At 53.3% G+C, this 25,947-nt stretch overlaps 2 protein-coding genes across 4 annotated transcripts in view; both read right to left on the reverse strand.

Moving 5' to 3' along the window:
- Positions 1-3,255, reverse strand: part of SCAP (SREBF chaperone) — a 68,558-nt gene extending 65,303 nt beyond the window's left edge. For 2 of the 3 annotated variants that reach the window (XM_056333981.1, XM_056333983.1), the window contains exon 1: positions 3,047-3,255. The gene's annotated coding sequence lies outside the window, so the exon portion shown is untranslated. Of the gene's footprint in view, positions 1-3,039 lie in introns of all 3 variants that reach the window. The other variant, XM_056333982.1, reaches the window with a different exon arrangement.
- A 2,987-nt stretch (positions 3,256-6,242) lies between these two features.
- On the reverse strand, positions 6,243-25,157 carry ELP6 (elongator acetyltransferase complex subunit 6). Its single transcript, XM_056334031.1, has 7 exons — positions 25,023-25,157; positions 21,154-21,232; positions 19,152-19,222; positions 12,435-12,565; positions 10,604-10,796; positions 9,088-9,234; positions 6,243-8,472 (listed from the first exon to the last, which is right to left on the reverse strand). Exons 1-7 carry the CDS (start codon positions 25,146-25,148, stop codon positions 8,344-8,346), a joined length of 876 nt encoding a protein of 291 aa, XP_056190006.1. The 5' UTR covers positions 25,149-25,157; the 3' UTR covers positions 6,243-8,343.
- Between the last annotated feature and the right edge of the window lie 790 nt (positions 25,158-25,947).

Here is a 25,947-nt window from a genome sequence, read left to right on the forward strand (position 1 = left end):
AAGCATGCATAAGCAAACTACCAGGACTCCCAACATCCGAGAAGGCAGCTTTTGTCATCTTTAGCATCACACAGAACTAAATAATTTTCTTTCTAATGATCACCAATTAGAAATGTGGGATCAGCAAATCGCTAAGCTCCTTCCTCCCAACAGCGAAACAATCCCCAGACCACTCTGTTGAACAAGTCTGAAAGCCTGACTTGGACATTGTCTTTTGAAAACAAACCAACTATTATTCCCATTGCATCTTTATCACAATGGTCCATACAAGATTAATTCAGTTTTTACCAAAGAAATGCAACCCTCCTCCCCTCCTCATTCACCACCCCTCTCTTGCTGCGGCTGAAACTCACTCTTACTGACAGGAGCCTTAGAATTTTATTTTCTTCCCAAGGGAACCCAGTTAGGCAGAAAGGACACCAGTTGTTTTGAAACACCAGGGCCTGTGTCTTCACCTGAGAACACAAATTAAAAGATTCACTTGAAGACAACCACCCTTAAGTCCCTGTTCCTCCACCTTCTTTTTGATATTTTGGCTGTGGGAAGCAATAGCTCACAGACCTTGAAACAGAAGGCTGCACTGCCACAGAACTGCCTGGCACTCCTTAAGACCTTTCTTTCTCACCCTTTAACGCACCATTTAAGTTTCAAAGGAATTACAACACAAGATATTACAGCTAACGAATGCTTGTAAAGCTCAGTCTACACCTACCTCTGGTCTCATTTTATACTCAAGACTAAATTCCTCTGAAAAAGCGCTATCAGTTCCTCCTTGCTCAAACAGCACCTGGCATGGAGGATCATGCTCCCCATCACAGGACTCCACAATGCCACAGCACGCTGCAGAAAGTCCTTTATAAAATGGGAGAAAGCTGCTTGCAGCTCCCTGGAAAGGCAGTCAAGGGAGGGCTGTCAGTTCCACAAGCCCAGCACAGAAAATTGGCTGCAGCAAGAATAGAAAGGATGATTCCCAGGTCACAGGATGTGCTGAAATTGCTATACTGATGCTACTCCCCTTCCACTCATTAACTACTACATTCTGCTATAGACAGGTAAAACTATTTTTAGTTCCCTGTTACTTGCTGTATTTTTTTAAACTCTTTGCTCTTCTAGGAGGGAAAGAAGAAGAAAAATAAAAGACTTTTCTATTAATAATTATATGAACTCTGATGACAGACAGGCCTAACAACGCACTGAATGAAAATCACATTGAATAACTCAACAGCTGTCTTCAAACAGAGCTCAACAAATTCATTCATCACTGAGATTTTGACACTTAAAAAGCTATTTTAATGCTCCCGAGACAAAACCTGATTCTTCTTTGCTCTTTTGTGATGTTATATCTGAATAACATTTGGAAAAATAAACAGTATTGTACCAAGTTAAGTTCTGTAACTGAAAATACTGAGCAGAAGAGTTTTGGTGGAAGGACTCAGGGGCTAACAGCACAGCTCTAAACGAGTCATACATTCAATGAAAATCCCGGGTGTTTTCCTTTCTTCTGAATTCAAGTCAGCTAATCTCTTCTCTACATTACACAACAGCTCGTGTAATCCTACATTTATCACACTAGTACACTGTCATAACAGTTCTAGGTTTGACAAAGAGTGAGATCATACCTCATCTTTGCCCCTTTCATGAAAGGAAAGTTCATTTGTCTTTCAACAATCCCAAAAAATAAGCAGACGTTGCGTTCAGGAAATTTTGGCATTACAGCAGTAGTCCTTTCCTTGGGATTCTCCCAAATACACAGCCTCACTACTTCAGGGTTCACACAGTTCCTTGCTCATTACATTAGACAATAATATAAAAATGTTCATTTGGTCTCATACAAAGAAGCAGATTCCTAAGTATAGTCAAACTCCAAATACAATGGTGATTAGCCAGAGTGAAAGATACTTGCAGCACCATGCTGTCACCAGAGAGCAAAGACCCCATAAAACCAAAGCAACAGAACACTTCTGGTTCTGAGGCAATTCGTAACCACCAACTGACGTGCCAAGCAAACCTAGCAGAGCATTTTACTCCGCGTTCATGCATCCCCTTGGTGCACCGTTATTTCTCTTCTCCTCTATAAAGCACGTTCTCCTGATTCTGCAGCGGAGGTGATTAACTCTTTCCTTCATCTTACCCTCTTCACTAGCTTAGCCCCATCCCACCACCTCTGACCCACCACAACTTTCTACATCCCTCTTTCAGATGCACTTCCTCATGCTTTCCCTCCCTTCCTCTCCACTCCCCGCTCTCCTCCAGCACCACAACACCTCAGGCTGATGACTCCCGGTTTCCTAAGCAGTAAACACTCTCTGTTTTGATCTCAATTCCTTCCGAGCCCTCCCGCAGGCAGCGCAGGCAGAACGGTCACCACTCCAGCCCCTCTGCCGATCCTCCTCACCACCTCCCCTCCCTCCCCACAGACACCACTGCCTTCACTATCCTCAGGTGCCAGGTGGGTAAGGTTGTCCCTTCCACGTATCTCCGGAAAGCTCTTTGCAAAGAAGAAAATTAATATTTTTTTTTCCTAAAAAAACCCACTCACCCTCTCGCTAATTATTACAAAACACATTTATGAAATAAGACGCATTACCCACACGCACCCCCCCAGAAGGAGATATCCACCCCTCTCCACTGCCAAATCCAACAGGCACCTGAAGTACCGCAGGGTTGAGGCCTCCTTTGTGCACCCCAACGGCAAAAACCCACCCACGAGAGGCGGGAAGCCCCCCCACCCCCACCCATACATCCAGGTGGGGGCGGGGGGGCCCCTCCTCAGGCTTCCCGCCGCGGGAAGAGAGAAGGAGAGGCCTAGAGGCCGCAGGTTCCCCTCAGGAGTGAGGAAGGGGGGGGGTCTCGGTGGGACCGTTAAGGGCCGGGGAAAGGCGGGAGGGGGGCGCGCGCCCGGCCCGCGCGCGTGCGTGAGGGGAAGGCGCGCGCCCAGGCCCAGCGGGAACCGCGCTGAGGCGGTGGGGGGAGGGGGTGTGTGTCGGTTATTTAAAATAAATCCGGTATCTGTCAGGAACCGATCGCGTTCGCCAATACCTCTCACCTCACCGGCGGTGACACGGCTGCTCCTCGCCCTCCGACCTTTGACCTCTTCCGCGTGAGTCCGTCTGAATTATTAAAATGTTTTGAGAGGGGCTTTTTTTTTTTTGCTTTTTTTTAAATTTTTAATCTTGGAGGAGATATAGTTTCTTTTAAACCTCTCCCCTTTCTTCCTAACCCTTTTCCGTTCAGCCCGGCACCGGTTTACCCACCCCCTCCCGCCCTCCCCCCGTTGCCGCCGCCGCTGCCGGGCCCTAGACGCGCGCGCAGCGCCCGACGCCAGCCACGCCCCTCCGCCGCCGCCGAGACCACGCCCACCAAGTCAAAACACGCCCCCGATGCCGTAGCCGAGCCCCTCCACCGCCATCCCTTCTCCCTCAGCGCTTTGGCCACACCCCCTTTTCTCGTCGGGCTACGCCCCCTTCGGAAAGCGGAAGCGGCTCGGGGGCGGCGGGAGCACGTGAAGCGGGTATAGAGGGACGAGGCGGGGGGGGCGTTTAGACCGGGAGCGACGGTGTGGCCGAGGGGAATGGGGGTCCTGGGGTAGGGAGAGGGGGTGGCGTGGGCAGTGGTCGACCCTGGGGCTCTAGGGCGGAGCAGACACTGGGATGGCAGGGCAGAGGGGTCTAGGTGCTGCGGGACAGGGGGTATGGGGTGGGGCTGGGCACCGGGGGCAGAGTGGACCGGGAGGGAGCGTGTTGTACCGGGAGCCTGGGGGGCGTAGAGGTGGCTGGGATACCCGGAGCTGCGGGAAGAGGAGTGGGCCAGACACCAGGACCCTGGGGACAGCGGCACATGGCTTGGGCCGGGCCGGGAGGGATGCTCCCCTGGAAGGAGGGTGAGAGGCAGGGAGAGTGCCGAGGGGAAGGGGCAGGTGGTACTCATGGACCCAGGGGTCTTTTATTTCACCCCAGGGGTGCCCCCCCGTTCCTGCTAGCATGGCTCCAGCATGCAGTGGGATGTCACGCATCCTGGGCACAGGGCACCCGCAGGGTCAGGGCTTACCCTGTGGCACGGGAGCGGAGACTTTTCCACCGGTGCAGAGGGAGCCCTGGGCAGGCTGAGGTGTGCAGCAAAGGATGCAGCAGCTCCGGTGCCAGCAGGGGCGGAGGGCGGTGGTGGAAGGCAGCCAGGCTGCTGCTGCCACACAGCCAGCCAGCCCAGTGCAGGTGTCACCAGCCTGACAGTCACCCCTGGCACGGCACCCAGCTGCCAAGCACTGCTCCTGAGATCCTGGGGGAGCCCGACAAGGAAAGAGGCAGTGTCAGAAAGGAGAGTGGCCCTGAGAATTGCAGAATCCCAGAATGGTCTGGGTTGGAAAGGACCTTAAAGACCCCCCAGTCCCACCCCTGACACGCGCAGGGCCCCCTTCCCCCAGCCCCGGTGGCTCCCAGCCCCGTCCAGCCTGGCCTTGGGCACTGCCAGGGCTGGGGCACCCACAGCTGCTCTGGGCAGCCCGTGCCGGCGCCTCGCCGCCCTCACAGGGAAGGATTTCTCCCTCAGCTCTGATCTCCATCTGCCCTCTCTCAGCGCAAAGCCGTTCCCCCTTGTCCTGGCGCTGCAGGCCCTTGGGAAAAGCCCCTCCCCAGCTTCCTCGCCGGCCCCTTTGGGTGCTGGAAGGTGCTCCAGGGTCTCCAGGAGCCTTCCCTTCTCCGGGCTCAACAGCCCCAGTGCTCCCAGCCTGGCTGCGCAGCAGAGGGGCTCCAGCCCTCTGGCCATCTCCGTGGCCTCCTCTGGCCCCACTCCAACAGGTCCGTGCCCTCCTTATGCTGGGGGCCCCGGAGCTGGAGGCGGCGCTGCAGGGGGGTCTCAGCAGAGCGGGGCAGAGGGGCAGAGCCCCCTCCCTCGCCCCGCCGGCCACGCTGCTGGGGATGCAGCCCAGGGCACGGGGGGCTTTCTGGGCTGTGAGCGCACGTGGCCGGGTCACGTCCAGCTTCTCGCCCACCAGCACCCCCAGTCCCTCTCCTCAGAGCTGCTCCCAACCCATTCTCTGCCCAGCCTGTGTTGATACTGGGGGCTGCCCTGACCTGGGTGCAGGATCTTGCACTTGACCCTGTTGAACCCCATGAGGGTCACAGGGGCCCATCTCTCCAGCCTTTTAAGGTTGTAGTAGGAGAAGACATGTCTTGGTGAGAAACCAGAACAAGAAGCAAGGAAGAAGCAAAGGAAAGCAGCAGAAACAAGACAGGGGGAAGGCAGCCCCTGCTTGTTCATCTCCTGGGGCTGAGCGCCCCCCACAATCCAGCCTTTTGCAGGGCCTTTCCTGCCGCCATCGGGCTCTGATGCTTTCTGACAGTCCCCACTGCTGGCAGCCCTGCCCGATACCATCGCATCCAGCGCTCTCGCAGGGGACCTGCACCCCTGTCCCCCCAGTCCCAGCCTCGGTGGGCCTCTCTCCAGTTGCTGCCTGGCCAAGGCCCCAGTCTGCTCCCACTGGGGCCGAGGAAACAAACACCAGAGACCTCAGGCCAAGCCCTGCCAGCTTTATCGGCCAAGGTGCAGAATTACACAAACCCTGGCTCACAGAGCTGTGCGTAGCAGCAGCCCTGAGCACGCTGATGTTGGCTGGCCCTGCACAAGGCCACCCTGTTCTGCCATCAGTTGCATCCCTCCTAATCTCCAGTTTCTGTGCTGCCTTCCCGCAGCGTCAGCTGCAGAGCAAGGTCTCGGTTTAGTCATGGCCGCACTGAGTGGCCTTGGCTCAGCGGCAATGCCAGATTGGCCTCCAGCATTCACATCCTGATGGCAAATGCCAGCTGCACATGTCGGGCAGGGATGCAGGAAGCACTGGGCTTGGTCCTCGCCATGAACCACCGCAGGTTTCCCCTTCCTTTCTCCAGGAGGCATCTCCCAGACACTGCCTGTCCAAGCCCGCACCCATGCACAGTGCTGGCAAAGAGTGGCTCGTTCAGAAGGGCCTCGGATCCTGGGGAAACGTCCTCCAGCACGGGGACACCGGGGGGTCAGCGTGCTGCTCCCTGTGTGGTGCCCAACCCATGCACCCCAGGGGGACGCAGGCTCTAAGCCTGGGGCAGCCTCTGGTTTCTCGCTTGGATGCAGGCACTCGTTGAGCGCCGAAAGAACAGGGCAAAAACCAGCAGCAATGTCACATAGTCACCCTGCTGGTTTCGGATGAGAGGCAGAGCCTTGGAGCAGGGATGTTTTGGGATCTCTCCACGGGCAAGCTAATCATACAGGTATTACTTCAATTATACACCTTTATACGCCCATTACACGTGCATTTTAAACAGCCATAGTGCCTGCAGCGACCGGTGCCAGCAGCTCCCTTCCCCAAAATCAACTGGTTGTCTCATCCTCCCTTTGCAGACTGTGACCGCGGACCGTCCCACGGGCACTGCCACCACACTGGGCCAGCAGCCGCAGCACTGGGCTCTGCTGCTTCCACGGCTGGCAGCTAAGAAACGCATTTTACCCCAGCAAGGCACAGCGGGCACCAGCCCAGGGTTTGTGTGACGTGGCAGGCCAAGCCACCTGCCTCTGCCAGGACAAGGTATGGTGCTCTGTACCACGGTTGGGCTGGGCACCATCGGCTACCAAGAACCTTCCCGAAGAGACCCAGGCTCTGTATGCAGCTCAGGGGCACTGGGGACCCCAAGCTACAGTGGAGTCCCCAGCTCTGCCTCCACATGGAGGTTGGACAGGGGTTTGGGCACAGTAAGCTCTGGACCCAGCTGCTTCCCAGCGCCACAGCTGCCAGGCTGGGGACCCCAAGTACCACTGGCACACCACACCGCGGATCCAGCTGCTGGCCTGGGCCACACACACAGGCAGCTCGGGGCTCACCCACCAAGGATAATTTGGTCCCGCGATGCTCCAGGGCTTGGGTCAGGCCCAGGAGGCACCACCTGAGCCCGGAAGGTGGGAGGTTGCTGGGCTGGAGCCACGACTAGGTGCTGTCGGCAGCATGGAGGCCCACAGGTTACGTTGTGATATAGCAAGGTTGAGTGATGCTACAGCACACGTGGGGCCTCATTCCCCATCCCGAGTTCTTTGGTGCTCGCCACAATCCCCAGAGCCTGCCCAGCCTCCCAGGACTGCTATTGATAAGTAGCCGCAGCCTCCACATGTGCCAGGCTCCCTGAACTCAAGCCAAAGGGGACCGTTCCCAAGCCTGGGTCACTGAGCCCCACAGCATTTCTGTGTGGGAAAAGCAGGAACACGTCCCACTGCCGGAGCTGCTACCCCAGCTCTGGAGCTGCAAAGGACCTAGCAGGTCGCTCTTGTCTCACAAGCATGCAGGATGTTATTTATGTCCCACTGGAGCTTCTACCAGGAGACCTCCAGGTCTGAGCTCTGCTCCCAGAACTGCCCTGGCATTCGTGGGGAAGGTTAGGGGGACCCAAAGCCACCTCCTCACCCAGACTTGGGAGATGCCCATTTCTCTGCCCTGTCAAGGAGCCTGTGGGGAGCACTTCCCATACAGAGATCCACAGTTACTTAATGACTGCACCTTTATCTAATTAAAATTAGTGATTATTAGCCCCCAATAATGCTTCAATACAGGCAGGTCATATAACTGCTGGTAATGGATTCACAATTGGGAAGCAGCGGCTGAAACAGAAGCTCATGTGCCAGTGTCTGTCCGTCACCCAAAGCCAAGGATGACCTTGGGAAGCCACACATTAAACACACCCGGGCACTGGGGTTTCACGTGGAGAGAGGGAGAGTAACAAAACAAGGAATCAGCCAAGCAAGGCAGCCTCTAGGTCTTACTGCAGCAAGGTCTATGTGTAGCTATAGATTTTTTAATGGTGTGGAAGATGGGAGTTGAGCAAATCTCTCCCATACTAGAGCTGGGAGAAAGGTAAGAATTGCAACACACTCCTGGATCATCCCTGCCTCCACCCGTGCTGTGTCATCTCGTTAAACACCAGTGGGAGGGTGGGGTGATGCCTCCACGCAGCAATGCCTGGCACTGCGGTGCCCTAACACACTGGGAAAAGGTGAGGCACGCCTAGCCCGCAAGGCATCCCCCCTGCCTGTATTTACACGCTTTAAGCGCCATTCTTGCAAGTTTTTGCTCTGTTTCTTGGCCTGCATACGTTGGGAACAGGGTGGGAGGACAAAAGGGATGCAGCAAGCTTTCAGCAGGCTAATCCCCTCGTTGGCATGCAGTTCAACAAGGGTTTAAGCTTCCCTCCTGGGTCAGTTTGCTGCACTGCTCCTGGAAGGCACTGGTGAAGCAGCCGGGCTGGTTTGGTGGCATATCAAAGTCTAGAGGTACCAGGCTCCCCAGCCATGCTCTGCATTGCTCTCACAGCGGTGTGCAGTATCACAGCATCACAGGACTGCAGCTGACAGCCCTCTAGCAAAAAAGGTGACATTCTTGTCCTGAATCTTATACTGGTAGATCTGGACGAGATCCTGCTCTGCCGTCAGCTCCAAGGACACTCTCTTAATTATTTTAATCTGCAAAGGGAAAGGAACAGGAGTATCATCCCTTTGGCTACCCCAGTCACAGCACCCTCATGCCCATGCCTCTTGCTGGCCTGCAGGGAAAGGGGATCACTGATTAAAAAAAAATAATCATACAGCTGCCTGTAACCAGTCCCTTTGGTGGCAGCCGCTGACAAAAGACCAGGCAGGAGCCAAGCCCCAGGGATTCAGCTGCTCTCCCAGCCCAGAAGAGATCGCTACGGGCCAGGCTGAGATCCACTGACAAAGGCAGTTTGGGGAAGCTTCCTACGAAATAGGTATTTTTCTTTGCCATCACCTTGGAGCAGGAGACAGCCTGTGCTGCAGCTGCTGTATAAACTCTTTCCAGATTCCAGAGATGGGGGAGTCCCAGGTGGCAGGATGGCCCCTGAACATCTCCGCAGAAGCAGAGTCACAGCCGTAAGAGCCCAGGTGCTCCAGCAGATCCTGGTGACCGCAGCAAGGCTGCTTGTTAGTCCTTAACCATGCTGCAGACCAGGCTAGCCCTGGGCCACCCCAGGGAGCATGTCTTGCCCACCCTCGTGCCTGCAGGCAGTGCTGTATGTGACAATACCATGTGCAACCTCTCCATGCTCTCCTGTGCGTTACCTGCCCATGAACATCCTTGCAGAAGCCAGTCACCAGCCCCTCTACCCACAGGATCAGGTCACTGTGATGGCACAGGGAATTCACAACCAGTTCATTTTCCTCATCTTCTGAATCCTCGTTGCTGTGAACCAGCACCACAATGTTCCCCTGGAACGAGAGCACCAGGCAACGATGAGCCCCTGGCTGACTCCTAATCCGCTCAGCGTAAGGAAGGGGAGATAGCAGGGCATTTGTGCAAGCTCCCGTTGCTAACTAAGCTACTTAAGACATCCCCCAGCACAGCAGCTGGTTCTGAGCTAAAATCCACTGGGAAAATAAACAGCAGATACATATATAAAACTCTGAAACAGCTTGCTGTATACAGATTGTGTATACATATACACATACACACACATATATGTAATGTGCAGCCTAAAAATAAATCAAGCCTTTGTTACGAGGCAGCCGTCTAGTTAAACCAGTCTGTCAGGCCACGCAAATGGCAACTCTGAATGAATTCAGAGCAGCTAAATAAAGACATGGCCAAATGGACGCAGCCAGAGCTGTAATGCTGGAACCTTCACAGCTCTCACAAGAAGCAAAGAGCTTCCCAACGCAACACCAACTCTATTAAAAATATATCCCAAGAGTCTCTGCTTCAGCCCATGCAGGTCACCAAGGACTTAAAATAACATGAAATTCCCAGTCAATTAAAATGTACTTTAAATCTTCAGAACATCTTAGACAGAAATAGAAGTCTGTTAGCATGATTTATCATAATTTTTAGCCGGTTTGGAAGTAAATATTCTCAGCAAGCAGAACATTCCTTGTCAGCATTTACAGCACAAACACCTTGGCACCATATGAAGTTCAGGATAACAAAACCCGACACCATCTTTCTCACTCAAGCAGAGAGAGAAGTGGCCAGGGTGGGGGACGCTGCAATGTAAATAGCAAAGCACAGATGTAACTAACCATTTTTGGCTGTGATGCTCTCAGAAGTTAGCACATCACTGGGGAGATCTTCACAGAAGTGCTGCGTTGTCATATGCCCTTAGAAACCAGCCAGTGCAACACAGAGCGATGCTGAAGATCGGTGGAAGCAGAGACGTACGTGCCCTCCAAATGGACCTTCATTTCTGTCCCCTGTGAGATTCACCAGCCCCTCACTGCCTTCGTAACCTGCTTCCTTCCCTGCCCTCCCACATGCACACAAATGTAGGTGTGAGTAGAGATCTCTGGAGAGACAGGAGCTCTAAGAAACACTCCTTTATACCTCGAATCCCTGCTCACACTTCAGGGACAGAGAAAGCCCTTCTCTGCACAGCACCTCCTGGGAAACCAGTTGCAGAGGACCCTACACAGGTACTCCAGGGACTAGCACAGCTCCCTGAGAGTAGCCCTACAGCAATGATTTGAATTTCTTGGGTACCTAAAGCCTTCCAAAAACCTCATCATGCACAGGTGGAAAAAGAAAAGTCAGGCTTTGCTCCAGAGGCTTTTCTGTACAGGAGGCTGCATGCAGAAGGAGCAGTACCTTCAGCTGGGAGCAGACGGTGACTCTGCAGTAGTGGATGAAGTCCAGCACCGCCACCGGCCTGGCACCTAGGCTGAGCAGGACACTGAGGTCGTCCACCAGCAGGACGGGGCCCTTCCAGGAATCGCTGCCAGCAGGGGTCAGGGACACGTGGACGAAGTCAAACAAGGCTTTGAGGTCAGAAGCACTCTCACTGGAAAAGAAGGAGGTCTCAGCCGGCTTGGCCCATGCATGCATTGTGTGTCCCCCTCGTCACCCACTGACCCAACGCAGGGAATGCCAGCCTGCACCCTGCCTGCCGTGACAATCACCAGGTCCTACATTTCCCTACAGTCACTGCTCCTTTACTCATCTGTGTGTGGTGAAACCCTCCTGCCCCATCCTGCCTGGCCTTGGGCACTGCCAGGGCTGGGGCACCCACAGCTGCTCTGGGCAGCCCGTGCCGGCGCCTCGCCGCCCTCACAGGGAAGGATTTCTCCCTCAGCTCTGATCTCCATCTGCCCTCTCTCAGCGCAAAGCCGTTCCCCCTTGTCCTGGCGCTGCAGGCCCTTGGGAAAAGCCCCTCCCCAGCTTCCTCGCCGGCCCCTTTGGGTGCTGGAAGGTGCTCCAGGGTCTCCAGGAGCCTTCCCTTCTCCGGGCTGAACAGCCCCAGCGCTCCCAGCCCGGCTGCGCAGCAGAGGGGCTCCAGCCCTCTGGCCATCTCCGTGGCCTCCTCTGGCCCCGCTCCAACAGGTCTGTGCCCTCCTTATGCTGGGGGCCCCAGAGCTGGAGGCGGCGCTGCAGGGGGGTCTCAGCAGAGCGGGGCAGAGGGGCAGAGCCCCCTCCCTCGCCCCGGCAGCCATGCTGCTGGGGATGCAGCCCAGGGCACGGGGGGCTTTCTGGGCTGTGAGCGCACGTGGCCGGGTCACGTCCAGCTTCTCGCCCACCAGCACCCCCAGTCCCTCTCCTCAGGGCTGCTCTCAATCACTTCACTGCCCAGCCTGTGTTGATACTGAGGGTTGACTCAACCCAGGTGCAGGACCTTGCATTTGGCCTTGTTGAATCTCATGAGGTTCCCATGGACTCACTTCTCCAGCTTGTCCCAGTGCCTGATGCTACTGCATTCCAGCAATGCCCGCTCACATGGACCCAAAGGGGGGCACGGTCCCACAGCACAGGGGTCTGCGGGGTTTCAGCACCTGCCCTAGGTCTCACCAAAGGCCCACCTGCCCCAGCAGGACTCTGAAACAACAGAGAGCCAGAAGCATACAGGAACTGAGCAAGTACTTGGCAGTGGTTACACAGGGCAGTATCTGCCAATTTAACAGCCCTCAGTGTAATTTTTTCTATCATCGTCAGACACGGAGAAAGTGAAGTGAGAATAAAAACAAAAGCCAGCACAGTTAAAGCAGCGCTGTTCTCTTGGATGAGAATAAAACTCATAATAATAATAAAGGAATAAAATTGCTGGGATGGAGTTGTATTTGACAAAAACTGTTTAGTGCTGAAATGAATTTTCTCTAGACCTATGACACACTTGGCCATGAGGGCAGGGGCAGAATTTGCCCTAAAATGCTTGAGAAGGGGAACAGAATCCCTCTTTGAGCAGCAGGGAGAGACAGGGTAGGACAAGCACAGCAATGTGTGTGTCACTGGCATTTCCCTTCACTCAGGTGTCCAGCTACTGAGTCCTTGGGCCTTGGAGGGAAGCCCAAAGGGAGACGGGGTCTCAGCCATGGACCTTGCTGACGCTCTCAGTGTTGGTTGTGGTGGCAGGAGACACAAGGAGGGAAATGCTCTGTGCTGGGGGCCCTGCTGAGCCCCAGAAGAACCACCAACTGGTCAGGTTTACCTTATAAACTGAAGAGGACTGGGCTCTCCTGACTGCTCCTCCTCCTCTCCAAACAAGAGGTCAAGGCAGGACTTGAGGCCTTCCAAGAAGACAAGTTGCCCCCGTTCTTTGGCAGCTGTCAGACTGACTCCCTCAAGAGAAGAAAACATTATGTTGCAGAGTGAACAGCTTAGGAGGAATGGTGCAAACAGAACCAAGCAGATCGACAGCTGATTTTTATCAAGTCTCTAAATGTGCTAGTAAAAGTCAATGCTTCAGTGAGTCCTCCACAGGGGGATGAAACAGGCAGTTCAGTTACACACAGTGTTGGACACATTTGCTCTCCTGTATTTTGCCAGGAGATAAGAAAATGAACACCATGATTTGGGTACTTGAACATCCTGGAATTGCTCCTGGGAAGACAGTCTCATTGTATGGGAGAAAAAACTCCAGAGGATGGGAGAGGGTGGGTACAGGCTTCTCCAGACTGCCCCAAGAAACGCTACTGTGAGCAATTTCTTCGCCCTCTCTTCTTGGGTGGCAAAAGCCTTTGGTTTCCACTATCTCTGAATCACTGTTGTGGGAATAATGACTGGCACAACCCACACACCTGAGCAAGGCATGGCCTGGATCTGGAGAACACCATGGGCTGGGCACCCCAACACTTGCACAACACCTGGGATTGTGCAAGCAGCCTCAGCCCTGACTCCCTTCGCAGAAGAAGGGACCATGACAAGCTGCCTGGGGATGCTCAAACTCAAGCTGAGATTTCCTGCTCTCAGCCCCCGTTGATGATGAGGCCGACCTTGAGAGCCACACACTGGGCACGTCCAGCTCCAACAGAGAAAGCCCTGGCAGAGTTGCAGCAGAGACGCAGAAGACCCCAGCTGCAGATCTAGTTCATGAACTCTTGTCTCATCCTCCTTTCTTTCATCAGCAAGGGCTACTTTTGCCAACCATTCTATAGCTCCTCAGCTTAACTGGTAACTGCATCAGTTTACCTTTCAAGGAGAAAATTTATTACCTGTTACTGACGTGATTGTGCAAAGACATCTCATGCACATTATCTTCAAACCTCACCCAAACTGTGCATTTTCCAGCAGGAAATTTGCTTGGCAAAATTGCTACCCACATTTCACAACAGGACTGTGATTTCTTAAAATGGAACCAAGAAGCATTAATGCCAAGATTTGCAGCGTCTCAGCAGCCTGGAAAAAGGGCTGTTGTGCAACGCAGCAGGTAGGTGGACAAGATGGCAAGACAGACGGGTTTACAAAGGGTTCAGGAAGATTCAGCTCAATGCAGTATTGCTTGACAGGCAGAACTGGTGAGCCAGAGGCAGGGAACCAGAAACAAGGATCCTGAGAAAGCAGTTCCCATATTCCCTGAGAGAAAACATCCCTTTGGGATGCTGCAAGATTGTGAGAGCCCTCAGAAGAAGGTGGCTGAGCAGGACTGGTCAGGAACAGAGGTGAGCCCTAGGGCAGAAGCAGGAGCCCTTACCTTAAGCCAGGACTGGCTTCTGTCTGAACGCTGGAAGAGGCACACACTGGCAGTGCTGGTGCTTTTGACCAGGAACTTTTTAAGCATCACAGAATACACAGATTTTTGCTTATTTCCTAAGCAATCATGCTAGGAGCTGCAAGACAGTTGAGCACAGAGTCTGCGTGGCCCAGCAAGGGAAAGGCTTGTTAGCAGCTCTTCCTCCAGGACCTCGAGTGCTGAGCAGAGCACTGCGCTTGGCACTGTCCCAACACCTTCCTTTGAAAAGACTCTGGAGGTTTTCCAAGCATTTCCCAGTCCTCACGGCACCCCTGAGAGTCACCATGCTCTCTCTGCTCACACACGAGAGAGAGTTGCAGCAAAGTGATGTGTCCCCTTCTGTCTCCTGCTTTCTACCCTCTGTTTCACCTGCTTGACATTCCTGTTATCCTGACATGAAAATGTTTTAAACCCCCTTCCCTTTTTTTATTTAAAAAAAATAATAATTGTACAGCCACATCTTAAGCATTTGATCAATGAGACAATCCCTACAAGGGGCTGGGCCCAGCTGCTTTGTGAGCATAGCATTTCCACATGAGGACCTCCAGAGAGAAGGTCTGGGTAGATAAGAACGAGGTCCTTTCCAGGAAGATTAACCCTGAGCTCCTGCAAGGCTTATCAGTTGCCACACGTTCAGTGCTAATGAGAGGAAAGACAGATTTCCACTGCTTTCCCTCCCCGCTGAAATGTGAGGGGGAGAGATCCATTCATCAGGGCTGCTGCCAGAAAACGCTGTCTACGGCAATTAGAAAACAACGGATCGGAGGCAACATCTTCCATCATGGCCACGGGATATTCTGACAAGCATCCTGGACTAGCAGAGGCTATGCTAGGGCGAAGGCTGTCTGATGTGCCCACCTCAGATCCAGTTTTTAAATCAGCTCTGAGCTTGCCCTTCTTTTTCCTGGTCTTCCACACATGCTTCTGGGAGGAAATTGGTCCCACCTGCCATGCAAACTCCGGGAAGGAGAGCCTCAGGCAAGGCACCAGCCCACGATTTCAGACATATCCCTTTTGTCTTCAAGCACCTTCTCAATGAACAGCATCAACCAGCAAGTGTTGCAGCACACTCTTGCCTCATCTAATCCACATTGCCTCCGCCCTTTTCCCCTTCTCCCAGGCAAGCCAGGAGCAGTAATTCCCATGAATGACTCTTACAGAGTGCAGGGCCCTTTGCTCTCCCTGCATACTTCCCACCAGCCCCGAGCCCAGCAGAGGCTGATGTGGGCTGCAGGCAGAGGGATTTGGCTTTTGCAGGTGATATTTGCTCACTAAAACCATGCCAGAAAGCAGGGCAGGAACAGAGAGCTAAGGGAAGCCTCTTGGGCAATTGCAAGACGGAAAAATTTCTAGCCAAGGACAGAAGAACCTTTATGTGGCAGGCCAGGAGCGGGGAACAGCTGGCAAATACCTGACATGCCATACAGCAGGGCTGGTTGCAAAGCAGTCTCACAGACCTCATCCCCTTGTGGATTTCTGGAGGCCACAGGACTCGGCACTTGCTGAAACACTTTGCTGCAGTCGTGGCTAAATTCACTATTGATGCCAATAATTCAGGAACTGATTTTAACTTTGCTTCAGCCACTTCTTCCTGCACACACAAACTCTATACTTCGTATCAGCAAGAAAACAGTGTCCCCTCTTTAAAATACCCAGCAGCTTAGTGCTCTTACACCAGGGCCTCCCTGGATGACAGAGAGAAGGGCCACAGCATGACAGGAAGGCAGCCAGGGTAATGTGCTTGTAGGTCAGACAAGGAATTCAATCCCCCTCAGTGCCATGATGTTCCTGGATGGACTTAGCAAGTCCAGTCTCATTTTCCAACTGGGGAATTAGGTCCCCCAGAGAGACAGCATTGGATGGAGACCTGGACACAGCCCACCGCAGTTATCGACCACAACAAACCTCTCCTTCTCTCCCAGCTAGCAGCCCACCTGATGTAACCTCAGGACGCATCAGGACAGCTCGGAGACAGTGGAAAAAGTGCTCAAAATGACCAATGGCACCTTCCTGACTGCCATAGACACTACACACGTCCCTGCTGCAGAGCCATGGTGTTGCAGAGCACCCAAACAGCATGCATTACCAGCACTGAAAGCTTTCATTATCTCACACTACCACACTCCATTGTCACTGAGAGCACATAGACATTATCTCTGGCAATCTGTCATTTATCGATCAAGCCCAGAAATGCTTCTGAAAAAGCAGCTCAGCATGACAGGAGCTGCAAGCTCTGCAATGGAGCACAATTGTTCTTGTCCATCTGGGATGCTGCCAGCCAGGCAGCGTGGCGGCCCACCAGCCTGCCAGCAGTGATGTCCCTTCGAACCAGAACCGCCACTTGCTGCTGGCCGTTTCATAAGAGAAAGCAAAATATTTGTGGGAGAGAACTAGTAATGGAGCATGTGAGGCAGCGGTCATTAGCTCAAACAGCGAACGCAGCTGTGGTACAAAGTACAACAATCTGTGATCAGGCAACCGGCCAAGGTCTCTTCTCAAGTCCGACTACCTGCAGGGGAACACAGAGGTGACCAGGCAATGTCCTCTGGTCTGTGAGCTCAGCGCTGTGGCAGGGGACAGGGGAGCAGACAAGAGGGAGACCAAATGGGGACAAATATGTTTTTCCTTTAAAACAAAAGAGGGTGGGAACATCAATCTGGTAAGCTGCCCTGGTGCCATTAGTCTTGCTACAGCCCCCATGTTCTCTACAAGGTCACGACAAATAACATTAACTGTCCCTTAAAATTAAGTGCAGATCCTCATGAAAAGAGCGGGATTTGCAGAAAAGGAAAAGCATGAAGCCAGTATTGCAGAGCCAACACAGCACAAAAATCCAGGGAAGCTTTTTCCTACAAGTAAAAATCCATCACTGCATTTAGCTAACACCTAAGGAACTGGTTCTGGACTGGTAAGACCTGGCAGCGCTGTGGGGAAGCAGCACATAAGGCAAGCATTACTTCAATTATGTATAAATATTTAGTATATCACCATATATCAAGTGCTACACGGACCAGATCCACAAAACATTACTGTAAAGACTGCATAATACAACCCTGGCTCCAGGACCCTTCCTCCCAGGCCTGGTACCACCCCATTCCCAGCAGAAAGAGGAGCATCACTAAGTTATGAAGCTCTTCCAACTGCAGTCTTTCTTAAGTGCGTAATCTCCCGCTAGGAATGATTATACATGGGAGATCGAACCTGTGGATAGGATAACATAACGCAGGTGGCTGCACACAGACCAGATTCTCCCAAATTCCTGGAGGAACTACAGCCTAACCCCTGCAACTCTCCTGGCCAACACAGAGAACCAGGCAGCTGGTCTTGAGCTTGCCATGGAGAAAGAGAATGTGATGGGAGTGATTTGGTGGAGCACGCAGCTCACCTCACTGCAGCATGACACAGCTCAGGGTACTGCCCGAAATCAGTGTTTGCTGCAGACACGTAAATGACATCCCAACTGGTCTCCCGTAGAGATGTACAGCAGCAAATTCTTAAGCAAGTCTAGAGTGAAACTATGCTGCCAAAACCCACCTTTACTGAGCCAGATGTGTTCATTTAGGCAAAGAAGGATTAAAGCAAAGACAAGATCTTACTGAAACTCGGACAGATATAACTAACTGACGTTACAACCTCCAAATCCTCAGAACTTAGAAAGAATTCACAACTGACCACACAGGCACCTGTGAAGTTATAATGTAAGACTGACTCAGACTTGAAACCAATGGGACATTGTATTGTTCTTCTTATCAGCTCCCTTCACATCAGTAACCTTTTTATTGAAGCATCAGACAGCAAATCATTTCAATTTGCATTGCACACGTGCTCCAGCTAATCCTCATGTTCTCTCCCTTCTCAGACTCTCTCACGAGGGAGATGACAACAGCACCTATTATAAGCATACACACAAGCTGCACATCAGGAAATTTCACCACATCAGGAAACACGCCAACAAACGCGATTCTGCTTTTAGAGCAGGCAAGGATCCCACCTTTAACAGCTGAATCTCCTACCTACACCAGTTGCTATGCCCCGTTTTCTGTCCCACTTAGCAAGTTCCCCACTAAGATTTCCTCTCTCTGCAATCAAAGGCCAGAACTATTCAGTGCTTGCAGAGGCTGGTTTGCTCAGCAGTGGGGAATCTGCTCTGCAGGGGAATCACATGTTGAGTATCTGCCTGTGAATTAAAGCTCCAAGTGGAAATGCTTTGCTTGCTCAGTCCATTTTATTTTACTCAGGTCTGAGCTCTCAGAACACTGATCTTTTGAAAAGGTAAAAACTGGGTAGTAAATAAAATACAGTTGTTTAGCAAGCACCGAAACTCAACCCACATTTACAGTGGGGAAGACACCGTTATTGCAAGAGAAGGGAGAACCAATGCATGCACGCCCTCATCCCCTCGGCCCCAGAGGGTCACCTGGACTTCCCAACTGCAGTATTTCACATCTGAGCACTGTACAAAAGCTGAGAGATGTGCTTTAAAGCCAGAGCTCAGACTGATTTGCTGACACTGCAAATGACCCTGCCTACTTTGTTTCTCCATTTCCTCATTTCAGGGTACACATAATCCTTGCCTGACTCACCACGGGAGGAAAATCCCTAAGGATGTACTTCAGTGCTTGTGGCTTCTCAGACGGCTCAAACTGATGGCTTGGCCTAGAGGCATACAGGTGTCCTTCTGAATCTACAGGCGATTCAGGTAACCACAAGGTAACCACAGGACAAAGGACGAAGTCGCCTCAGGAGCTCCTGTGCCATACAGCCAGTGCATCCTGCAGGTGTACAGAGAGGCCCTAAGGACACAGACATAACAGCATTTTTTCCCCCAGAGCACTAATGAAACTACATCTACCAGCCTTGGCCCAGCACTGGAGAATGCTGATCTCCAGAATGTCTAAGCACAAAGAAAGCAAGCAGCTGTTCAGCGCTCTGCCCTCTCTGGGGCAGAGCCCCTGAGGCCCTTGCAGAGAGCCTCGTAGCCAGGTTTTTTGCCCTGTACCACATCCCTTCTCCAGTGGGGTTTCTCCTGGGGATGGATGCTCTCCATCCCCTACCGCAGGAGTGGCAATCCCGACTGTCCCTGTCAAGATGTGGAAACTTCTGCTCACATGCAATTCCTGATACCCATTCTCATTCCTCTCCACCCAACAGAAACTACCTGTACCTGCAATTATTAACCTACGCAGAGACACTTACCAGCTTCTGTGCTACGATGTTGTAGTGACTGAAGGACTGGAGCAGGGCCACAAAGCAAACCTTACAGCCAGCTGGGTGAGAAGACAAAAAGACACATTACCATTTCAATTTTGCAAGCTGCCATCATCAAAACACATAAATCACAGTGGCCAGGATACAAATATGTCTGGAAATGCCTTGAAGTGAGACAAGTCTAGGCAGCCCCTCACTTGCTCATGGTTGGGCTTTCAATTTTCACCTTCCTATAGGATTTCCACAATAGGGAAAATGTTAGTCAGTTTAAAAAGAAAGGAAAAGAACAAGAAAAAGATGATATAAAACAAGTAGGAGGCTCTTCTTCTGTCTCGTGCCATCCTGCCCTGATATCTCCTGGCACTGTTTGCTGATATTACTTCAAGGAGGCCAACAGCCGACCGTGACACGAACTACTGAAACCACTGACGTGCCAAAAATTCCTGTTTTGGCTCTCATAGGGCAAGTGACCTGGACTGGAAAAACACAGAGAACAAGCAATTCTGACAAAGACACCTCACTAAAACATGATTTTGGAAAACCTGACATGTGACAACATGGCCTTACGGTTTGAGAATAAACAAACTCAGTATTTTTTTCTCCCTGTCGAAGAGCAGGACATGGATTTTAAGTGGAACAAGTCAGCGGCCCCAGCTGAGCCTTCACTGACCCACCGACTCCTCAGAAGCTCCCAAAGGTTTTGAGCACTAAGCAGGTACCTGGACAACATGGGGGTGGCTGCAGACACAGAGTAGCTGGCACCCAGGTCCTGGGGTAGAAATGTGAGGGTGACAGCAAGCACACCTGCCTCCTGATGTATTAATAATCCCAAAGGGCTGCCTACCCACAAGAGATAGTGAGACTTCCCAGGCACATGGGCAGCTCTATCAGGTTTGCTGCTGTAAACTCCCAGGACAGTGCTGCTGGTTAATCACAGAATCACAGCCTGGCCGGGGCTGGAAGGGCCCCCTGGAGCCCCCCCAGCCCACCCCCCTGCTGAAGCAGCTCTCCCAGGGCAGGCTGCACAGAGCCGCATCCCGGCGGGTTGGGATGGCTCCGGAGAAGGAGACCCCACAGCCTCTCCGGGCAGCCTGTACCAGCGCCCGGCACCCTCCAGGGAAAGAAGTTTGTCCCCAGGTTCCGCAGGAGCTGCCTGTGGTGCAGCCTGTGCCCGCTGCCCCTTGTCCTGCCGCTGGGCACCCCTGGCAGGAGCCTGGCCCCGTCCTCCTGCCACCGCCCTTAAGATATTTTTAATAATAACAATAACATCAATAATAACAACAACAACCACCTGCTCTTTGCTCTCCACAGGCTTTCCTGCAGTTTTGCTCTCTTCCATTAAGTAAAACCATTTTTTAAAAATGGAGTAAAGCCATAGCTGAGGAAGCAGCAGTTATGGGGGCAGGATGCACACAGCTCCGTCACCTGCACGGCACTCTGAGCTAAGTTTCAAGGCTGACAGGTCCATATTTGCTCATCTAGCTGCTTTGCCAGCAGAAAGCTGGAAGAGTCCATGAGTCCAGCACTTGCTCTGCAGTGCCTGGTAGGTTACTCACAGGTGAAAGTGTTAGCAGAAAAGCAATCAGGCAACTCGCCAGGCTCTTTGTTTGTTTCTTTACTGACTACCAGCTATCTACTTGTTAGTTGTTCCTGTTCTTTTTAATTACATTACAAAAAACCTGGCTAGTGAAGGAATTACAGTCAACACCTCACTGTCAGATGCCCATGTGATTTACAATGTTCACGGCACTAATGACAAAACAAGGTGCACAGACATTACAAGATGTACCCAAGGATACAGAGCAAGTTCCAAGCACAAGTCAGGATTGTAATCCATAAATCTTGACCCCAAAGCTTTGTGCTACTCTGGGGATGCCTCACGCTCTGCAATACCAGCTTCTGCCCATATAGAAACACTTTACCCTGAAGGAACCTCGAAGGAGCAGGCAAAGGCAAACCCTCGCCTTGGAGAACTCTGCTGCTGACATACCTCTGAGGTAGAAGGAGAGAAAGTGGTGCACCAGGAAGCTGCCATCTGTTCTGGTGTCTCCCAGCAGCGTGAATTTACCCTGGAAAAGAAGCAGCAAAATAACTTAAGGGAGAAAGATGAGGGCACAAACTGTTCCATCTTGGTAGACAAGATGTCTGCTCAGGCTAGGGGAAACTCTGCAGGTATTAGTCAGAGAAAGAAGTGGACAAGCAGCACTCCAGCCACCTGTCCCTTTACAAAAGGATGCCAGCACTTCCTCTGGCCACATCCCACGGGGAAGCATCAGAAGATGTTGAGTTCACCGCTTTCTGAAAGACATGCCCACCAGCTAAAAGCTCTTGCGCTAGACTGAGACCCGGCTGGACTCCCATGTTCTGTGCCCACCAAGAGCCACCTCCCCACATGGCAACAGGCAGCTGCTGCAGAGGACACCGAGAAGCAGCACTGCGCTTTCCAGTGCCCCAGCACATCCAGAGCACAGAGGTATTCATGCCCCTGCTGATGGATGCCCTCATCACGGGTGGCTGTGAGCAATTCCCACTTCCCATCTTTGTCCCCGTCTCCTCCGATTCAGTCATCTTTCTACTCCAAGTGGCACAGATGGCAGGGGTACAACAGCCAAGCACTCTGTTCCCAGTCCATCCTCCTGCTTCTACAGCCAGCATCGTCTGTGCACTTACAATGGCAGCCCTGCTACAGCTGCTACTTCTCTTGCCCCAAACAGCCCTCCCTGTCCCCTGTTCCAGGCCTACCTCAAACATGCCACGTTCAGAGCAGAAAAGCTTATCACCAAAATATGTGTACCGGAGCACAGCTCCCCGCACAAAGTACATACACCTTGTTTTGATCATGCAGGAAATTAATTCCGTTCATCAGTGCATGCTTGTTATCAGTACCAGTCTCATCAAGGCATTTGTTTCCATTAAAATCTTAGTCAAGATGTTTCTTTAATCGATAGAAATCATAGAAGGGCTGCTTTTAATCACAAAGGACTTATTAAGGCCTCCCCTAACCTCTGCTCCGCACCCCCCAATCTATTAGAAGAAAAGAAAAAGTCTTTTGCAGCAAGAAGCAATCTATCCATAGGCCATTCACAAGCCATCTATCAGAGTTAACTCCCCAATGCTGAAAACGTGTTATAAAGCGGTGCTAATAGAATGGCAAATATTGAACACATCTGCAGGGAATGCAAAGCAGAAGCCAGGGTAGAGAAATGCCGCTCTGCTTCAGCCAGAGAGTTCTTTCCCACTCAACAAAAAGGATTATACCTCTGTGGCCATTACAGTAACAGGAGGCACCACCTTGGTGAGCACCTCGCTGAGATGTATCCTCCATGGCTAAGTCTCTCAGAGGAGTCTCTGAGTGCAAACAGCACAAGCTTAAACATTCAGCAGTTTATCTTCCACAGGACTCCATCCTCTTCAGCTTCCTTCTTCCCTGCAATGACCCCCTGCAACAGCAGGCTGAATGCCACCCCACGTACCCTCCCTTGCCTGCCAGCTCTCGAAAGGCTCTCTCCTTTGCTCCCACATACACTGCACAGAACACCGCAGGATGCTATCATTCAGAGCATACATTACTTCGCTTTTGCAAACCTTCCAGTTATCAACCCTTAAATCCTGTCAGCCCTCACTTCACTGTCACACTGCAGCTGCTTACATAGCACTCAAGAATCTTCATTCCTCACACTTAGATGCCCAGCTAGCAAGGGGTGGCAATGTCCAAACCATGCATCTCCAGAGCACAGCTAGTGGAAGGAAGGAAGGCAACAATTCCAGGCAACTCCAGCATCCTGCTTGTGGCCACAGAACTGCCCCAAAGCCTTGACCAACACCAGACCTCGGGACACAAATACAGGAATTGTGGTTCTACCAGCAAAGCCAGCAGGAATCTGTGAGGCCCTGGAGGTCCTGAGGGCAGGCAGCTTCCCCATGTTGCCAGGCAAGAGGAACTCTCCTGCTGAGAAGCAAGTAAGCCCCAGCCCCACCACCAGGACCTCGTTTGCTGGCATGCAGAGACCCCGCAGCCCCCAATCTGCCACCACAGACACGTGGCCTGATTCTCTTCCCCCTTCTGTGCATCCTTCTCAAGCCCAGAAAGACGATGCTAGCGATGAAGCACTTCCAAAGGCAAGGCCTTCTTGTAGCACCTTCTCCATCTGTCTGCCCCAGACCGCTCCCTCCACACTCTGCTTTCACACTCTTTCCACCTGCAGGCTACAAGGCAGAAGCTGCAGCTACTTGTTAGAAACTGCCAAAATCCCTTGGCAGGCCAGCAGCGGGTGTCACAGGCATTCAGCGGTGACATGTCAGAAACACCCACACAGGCGGCAGCTTCATCCACCTACCAGCAGTGAAGGCAGTCGTCAGCACTATGAAAATGGCACAAACTAACCGTGGAGGTGCAGAAATTGGGATGGCAGAGACAGGAAGAAGAGGTTTGCAAAGGGCTGATGCTTTTTAAGCACAGCAGGACACCAGTTTCCAGCCAGCCACAGACAGATACCTCGGCACACACCATGGGCTGTGTCTCCCCAGGGGGAGAGCCCAGCTCTAGACTGCACGGCTCCATGCAGTGATCGGTGGTGACATGGAGTGGTGCAGAGGGGGACTTGCAAAACAAGAATACTCATGATTTACCACCAGTTTACTCCATCTCATAGTGCATGAACTCAGCCTTCCAACTCTGGCATCAGGAAACACCACATGTTCTGTAGCCAGCCATATTCCTGCTGCCAGACACCTCGACAAAGAGGAATCTGGAGCACATGGTGGGAAGTCCAAGTCCCTGGCTGATGGGAGAGGAGGAGCCAACTCTTTGTAGAGGAGCCTTTGGTTCAGCTCCTCGGTTGGATTCTGCCTGGGCTGCCAAGTGAAAACCCAGGATCCTGAGGCCAAATCTCCTTTGCTCTGCAGCATTTCCTATTCCCATCAAGGTGAGCCCTCTGTCTCCAAAAACAGGTTTGTGGGTGACCCACAGGAACCACAGGGACTTGGGAGTTTACACAGCCTCAGCATTACCCTACCCTTTACAGAGCGACAGCACCACCACCGAGCCTTAGCCAACGACCTCTACCAGCCCAGCCGTGCTTCGAGGCTCTGACCTGGATCCAGCAGCTCTCTGCTGGGCCTCCCTCCTGCAGCCCAGCCCTGCCCTGCTCCGGGCAGGCTGACATAGAACCACCTGACACAGAATTACCCGACATGGAATTACCTGTGGTGCCTTCCAGCCCAGGGAGAAAGCCCTTCCCTACCTGCATCATCCACCCCACAAGGAGATATGGGGGAAAACTCAGACTTTCAAAATAAATTACCACCCCAAACCAACTTTTATTATCTACGCTACGACCTATCAGGTAAAACATGGACAAATGTGTAACACAGGAGTATTTTATTAACTTTTCACCTGAAGCATTTCACCGCTTATACAGGGCAAGGGCCACTTAGGTACAGCGCCATTTCATTACTACAAAAACTATATGGATGGGTTACACTTAGTTATCCCAAGGGAGAGAAACCTCCAGAAAGCACCACAGGGCCCGGAGGAGCGTGACTGGCGAGTTCACCACAGGCAGCGACCACGCACCGACACACCGGGAGCCGAAGCCTGCGGGGACAAGGCCCGGCCCCTCCGTAGCGGCGGGGAGCGGAGCCCCGGCCGTGGGGGGCGGTGGGGCCGGGCGAAGGAAAGAGCCGGAGGGCCCCGCTCCCGCCATGTCCCGCTCCCGCCGCCCGAGGAGGCCCCGCCCCTCCCAGCATGCCCCGCGCGGCTCCCGGCGCCCCGCGCTGCCCGGACTACAGCTCCCAGCAGCCCCACAAACGCTCCCCCGCCGTCACGGTGGCCCCGATCCCGTCTGCCCGCCCTCTCACCGGCTCCGGCCGCTGCGGGCAGACGCCCAGCAGCTCGTTCAGCTCCGCGAACATGGCGGCCGGCCGCGACGGACGAAGGGGACCCGCGAGCTTCCGGGCGGACAGAGGCGCTGCGGCCCCGCGCATGCGTTGTGCGCTGTCGGACAGCGCCGCCTGCTGGCGGGGCGGGCAGCTACGCCCGGGCTGGGCTCAGCCCACCCTGCGCTGAGGGGGCCGCGGGGTCACCTGCCCCGGTGTCTCGGGGGTGACTCCGGCCTCCCAGCGCCCCGGCTGCCCTGGGCCGTGGGTGTCACCTGCCCCGGGGCAGGCCCCCGTGCCTCTGAGGGTGGCTCGGCCTCCCAGCGCCCTGGCTCCCCTCACTGGCCGGCTCCCCTCTGGCGGCCCGCGGGGCATGCGACATCGCTGGTCACACTCGCCCTGGGGTCCACCGGGCCTTCCCTGCCAGGGGGTTCGGCAGGGCAGCCCCCAGCCCCGCCCGGTGCCTTGGGTCCATCCTGCTACAGGACTGGGCCTGTCCCAAGGTTGGGCTCCATGAGGACCCCTCAGCCACCCCCACCCCCACCCCCGGCCTGCCCCAGCCCCTGGGCCGCAGCACAACCCTCCATCCCGCTGTCACTGAAGGCGCTAAGTGGGACTGGATCCCAGGCCCACCAGCAGCGACTGGCCTCCAGCTGGATGCGGCGGCCCTGGTCGCTGAGTCACGAGTCATGAAGCGGTTGGGGTGGGAAGGGGCTCACCGCCCTGATCCCTGGCCCAGAGTAGCCCCTTTGGGGGCTGCGGTGCCCGGCATTTACACAGCACAGAAAATATGCCTTGGGACAGCAGGATATCGGGAGGGATCTGTTACTCTCTTAATATTCCCTATTAAGTTATTAGCACACCTGAGTGCTGCTGAACATTAATTTGGCACTCTCAAAAAAAAGAG

This window comes from Falco biarmicus, chromosome 4 (assembly GCF_023638135.1).
Source record: "Falco biarmicus isolate bFalBia1 chromosome 4, bFalBia1.pri, whole genome shotgun sequence".
In the NCBI taxonomy this organism is placed as follows: domain Eukaryota; kingdom Metazoa; phylum Chordata; class Aves; order Falconiformes; family Falconidae; genus Falco; species Falco biarmicus.

Bases quoted from the DNA above. Each gene is read 5' to 3' on its own strand.
- ELP6 (XM_056334031.1), bottom strand. From the start codon at position 25,148: ATGCGCGGGGCCGCAGCGCCTCTGTCCGCCCGGAAGCTCGCGGGTCCC. The intron at 19,223-21,153 runs GTATGTCAGCAG...CTTCTCACCCAG, and splicing joins TCTCTCCTTCTACCTCAGAG to CTGGCTGTAAGGTTTGCTTT. The intron at 9,235-10,603 runs GTACTGCTCCTT...CTCTCGTTCCAG, and splicing joins CCGTCTGCTCCCAGCTGAAG to GGGAACATTGTGGTGCTGGT.